The sequence below is a fragment of the Crocodylus porosus genome, unplaced genomic scaffold (genome assembly GCF_001723895.1).
Source record: "Crocodylus porosus isolate Cpor-Errol unplaced genomic scaffold, CroPor_comp1, whole genome shotgun sequence".
Taxonomy (NCBI): Eukaryota; Metazoa; Chordata; order Crocodylia; family Crocodylidae; genus Crocodylus; species Crocodylus porosus.
The window spans coordinates 71103212-71108168 of NW_017728943.1; the positions used below are offsets into that span (position 1 = coordinate 71103212).

Sequence of the window (4957 nt, forward strand, 5' to 3'; positions counted from 1 at the left end):
TTGATGCGTACCTGGCTGGACTCACTTGAGTCCAGTTTTTCTTCTGCCCAGGCGGGGGGTCGGACTTGAAGATCTACGAGGTCCCTTCCGACCCTACTTCTATGATTCTATGACTGCCAGGTCATGGCACGAGCTTTAACCCCTGCTAGTAACAGTTCTATGTCCAGGCCACATCCACACCATGCTATCAGCTGGGTGAGAATACCTTTACTTGGCCAGTGACTGTGACGTTAGCTTTTGAAATTGGACTGCGGTAACTGTGGCTAGTCACTTCTGAATCAGCGAGACTGACATAGCTACTGGTTTATCTCCATGTATCCTCGGCATCTAGCTAGCTAACGTTAGCTGGCTAGTGATGTGTATGTATGGATTTTAGTTATTGTCTCCAACTTTATTGATGATGTTCCTTGCAAACCCTACCCCCCTAAAAATTAAATTGTTTCTATACCTGGTCTGCCAAAATTCTTTGAGTGAGTTTGCTGGTCCACAGTATAAAAAATGTTGGGAACCACTGCTAGAGGCAAACAAGCTAACAGCTACTGCATCTGCTGCACACCTACAACACTTACACTACTTATGCACGAAGTGGACACTTCAGTCTACATCTATAACTAGCTTGACCCAAGCCCAGGCCTAAAATAAACCAAGTTTAAAAAAATGCACTGGGACAAGGCAAGCTGATGTACACTTCTTAAAGTTCATGGGTTCTTGGATTATTACAGACCCCCTTCCCCCCCCCCCAAAAAAAAAACAGACAAGAAAAAACAAAACCCCAAAAACAATCACTTCAGTGATTGTGATGGAACAGGTGCTTCGTAGTTTAAAAGGTTGTCTTCTCTCCCTTACTTCTAACAGTCAAGAACTTACAAAATTTGCTAGGCACCTATTAGCTAGAAATTGATATGGGGAAACATTACAGAGATTTGGTGGGGTTCAGGTAAAACCTTACTTGAAAAATTCAATTCATACATCTACTCTTTCTGAAAGATGGGCCATAGTGGCTCCTCTGAGAGTGTTGTCCCTGAACCTGTTGGTTGGTATGTAAATGTCTGATAAAGCTGTCTAAAGCTACCTTACTACCCACATAAATTCTTTAGAAGTCAAAAACAATTTTCTTGCCTTCTTAAACCCTAGAGCGTTCTGGCAGTCTCAAGACCTGTTGCTCCTCTTGGCATATCTGAGATGCACCTTTATATATCTCTGCTACCAGCTCTCTTGTAAATGGTGGTGGTTTTTATGGGGAGAGGGCTTTCCTTCTTTCATAAATTCTACAATAGGTGTCTGCTTGCGTAGGTATTTAATTGGAACCACTTGGTGGTACAGTATTAGAGCACCTCCCTAGCAGTACTTGGATATTTTTAAAATGCAATGTGTTCTTCTTTCCCAGCCAAAATAGCATGAATTAGTTATTTCTTGGGTTAACAGCAGTTCTCAACCTTTTTTGTACCAAGACCCATTTGTAAACATCAATGGCCAGTACTGACTCACTGTCCGCACCCCCCAGTATGTGGGGAAGGGGGTGTAGGGGGAGACAGCTCCTTGTAAGCTGGAACTCTGCCAGCCTGCAAGGTAAAAGCCACAGTTTCCCATGTTTTTCTCCTTTAAAAGATAATGAATTTTTAAAGTTTGTTGATCCATTTTTTAAGTTTGTTTGCAACATTTGATACAGTGTTGTGACCCACTTTTGGGTTACAACCCACAAGTTGAGAAACTCTACCTTAGAACACTGCAGGAACAAGTGAGCTAAGAAAATAACAGTTGGTCACAAAGCTAACCAATTCTAATTCTTGCCTCTGGAATAAATGCTATAGATAGATTCAAATACAATCTATCTATATGAAAGCTGCTTTCATTTTCCCTCCTACTTCCCCCCCGCTCCCAGCTTGTTTCAGTGTTCCAGTGGAATGCAGGCATTGTGGACAAAGGGGTAGAGAGACTCTTCTTGAGTAAGGAGTTGGTCTCACAACAAGGACTGTTGATGAACATACCTGTAAGATGCGTTTTTTGTATTTGGTGAGGCATCATTGCATAGTGGGGCAACAAGCTGGTGATGACAATGACCTGTTATAGTCTGACTGAGGTTTTACTGCTGGGTATGTGTTCTATAAAGGATGAAGGCCATAAATATGCAGATCACTATCAGCAGTTCTACATTCAGTTGGAAGGGAGGCAGTTTTTTGGTCATTTGCAGGTAGAAATGCATGGTGTGGGGAGAGGTGTATGATTTGTATGTCTTGTTGCAACAGCTTTAGGGTGTTCAGTAACCGAGTCCAAGAAGATGTGAAGGTTGTATTTGAATGTAATCTGAATACAAATGATTATTAGTGGCGATCTTATAAAAAGGGCACACTTCAATTGCTTTTTCACAAGCAGCAACAGAATGTAACTGAGAACTATTCCTAGTTTAACTGCTGTCCGCAGCTCTAATTTTAGGAGCTTTAAAATTATCTGTATACTTAATTTTCTCTCTGCTTGCGAAGACAACTATCAGCAGGGGTGTTGGAACAGTCTGCTTACAGACTGTAGCTCGGTTACATTGGCTTGTTTGGAAGGATTTCTTAACTACAGTGGCTAGAAATTAACTTGTTAAACACAAGTTTAGATATTGTAGAAGTTACTGGCATAAGACTGGGTTGGGTTGGGTTGAGCTGAACTTCCCACTACTCACCATAGCCAGTAGCAAGCTTTGATTCAGCTTTTCATTTTACTTTTAAGCAGGGAAAGGTTTGAAAAGGTAATTTCCAGTGATCAAAGTATATCTTTGATATACAATCCTGCGAACTGTGTTTTAAGGTTTTTTTGCCCACTTTCAGTCAGCCCCCTGCAAAGCTTTCTGCTGTGTCAAATCATTTTTTCTCTGAAGGTGCCACAGAAGATACTGCTCTGGTGTATTTTGATACCAAGTTTTATGTTAATGTGGATAGTTGCGTTCAAAGCTGTCTCTGTTCTTTTGCGTCCTTTCCAGTCACCTGGACTCTAGATTTCATACCACCTGAAAAATCTCCTGTATGGATAAATCCTGACTGGGGTTGGGGTATGTTTTGAGTGGGGAGGGGAAGGCAAGGATTGTAAAGAAATTATTTGTTCTTTGTTATTCTCTGATCCAAAATATGAATTATTTTTCTTCTTCTTTTTTTCTGTCCTTAACTAGTCCCACAATGATACTCATGTAATGCTTCCGCCCCCCATGGCATATAGCAAAAACATGGTTGGTTCCTAGTCTCTCTTCTCAGGCTTCCCCATCCTATCAGGAACAGTTTTGCCTATCATAGCCTGTCATGATGAGATTCAAAACAATTCCTGTCTCATTATTAGATATTTAATGGCAGTTTCTTCTGCCTCATTTGGAGGTGACAAAATGTTTTTACTCTTATATCCAGCTAAATGGATTGTGGTGTGACCAAATAATACATTTGAAAGTCGTAAACGTAATAGGATAACAGATGGGTTAGGCTTCCATCATTTTATGAGACTGTCTGTCTCTAACTGTTATAAAAAAGCACACCCACAACCTTTTGTCACATTTTAGATAGTTCACAGAGTAGGCAAGTTTTAAATATTCTGATAGTGCGTGGAAATGAAAGAAATGGATCATAAATGAACAAATTAAATTCCATGGCGAAACTATGTACAAGTTACTGAAACCAGTAAAATGTAAAAGTGAGGCATTGCAGTTCAGGAAAACTTGGTATAAATTTTCAGATGTCTGCATATAATTACTAAAAATGTTTTTGTCATTTCAGGTGCGTGTGGTTATTAAATATCGCCACTGTGATGGGAACCTTTGTATCAAAGTAACAGATGATGTCGTTGTAAGTAAGGAGCATTTGTTACCTTGGCTTAATAGTGCAGGCTTTTTAAGACAAATGATGTCATGTAATCTGACCGACAGTGGAAACTGCTTTTGGGAATCTTGCTTAATTTTGCAGGATCAGTTGTAATTTCTCAAGTCATCACAGTCCTTACATTTGTCTGAGTGCTTCTGATGTAATTCCCAACTCTTTTCTCATTGACTCTAACAGTTCATAACTGTTCCAAAGGAATTTACTGGATTTTTTTTTTAAATTATAAATACACTTGCTCCCATAAAAATCCTTTATTTTGCTTATATAAAAAACTTGGGCGAACACAAGAAAGAGTTTGCTACTTCATTTTAGCTGATTTTCCAGTGTAGACTCAATTTATACTAGCCAAAAAGTATTTTGTTCCAGGATCTTATACTGGCTCAATGAGTAATATAATCTGTACTGAAAAAAGCTCTTATACTGGTGCAGATGCAGTTATACTAAGCCTTCTGCCAGCATAAAAATGATGTGAAAAATCGCGTCCCAAAACTATGTGGAATTTTTTTGTTGATATATCAATATAAAAGTTCCTTCCAACCCTATTTCATTTATGATGGGAAGGAGAAAAGGTGCTGTATGTTGAACCAGAAGGGTACTTACAATGCAATATTTTTATTGTTAGTTGCATATAACATTACCAGGGATCCTGGTTTTCTTTGTTTTAAAAATCCCAAATTCTCTGGTAATAAATACAAATCCTCTGATTTTAAAAAAGCCCAAATCTGCACTTTTTTTTTTTTTTGGTGTGTGATTGATTGTGTATATGTGAATAAAAAGTATATATGTCCAGGACTGAGGCAGGATGGACCAGCTCTGAGCAGGAGCTGCCTCCATGGCCCAGCAGGCAGAACCTGGCATGGGACGGGGTGCTGTGCTGCCAAGGTGCTCCCTTCCGATAGAGGGAGCTGCTCTTACCAGCCTGCCTAGCTGCCATATGCATGTATGACATGCATGCATATGGCATCCCCTGTGTCCTCCCTGCAGCCCCTTGCAGGCTGGAACTCTGCTAGCCTGCAGGGGGAAACCTGCTGTTTCCTGCATTTTTTTTTTTTTTCCTCTAAAGAAGAAAATCCATGTGTTTCCACAGCAAACAGTAATGCTCAGGGATCTGG

At 40.0% G+C, this 4957-nt stretch overlaps 1 protein-coding gene across 1 annotated transcript in view; it reads left to right on the forward strand.

Moving 5' to 3' along the window:
- Positions 1-4957, forward strand: part of SRP9 (signal recognition particle 9) — a 12427-nt gene that overhangs the window by 3627 nt on the left and 3843 nt on the right. The window contains exon 2 of the mRNA XM_019549547.1: positions 3744-3812. Within this exon, the coding sequence (XP_019405092.1) occupies positions 3744-3812 (69 nt within the window). The remainder of the gene's footprint in view (positions 1-3743; positions 3813-4957) is intronic.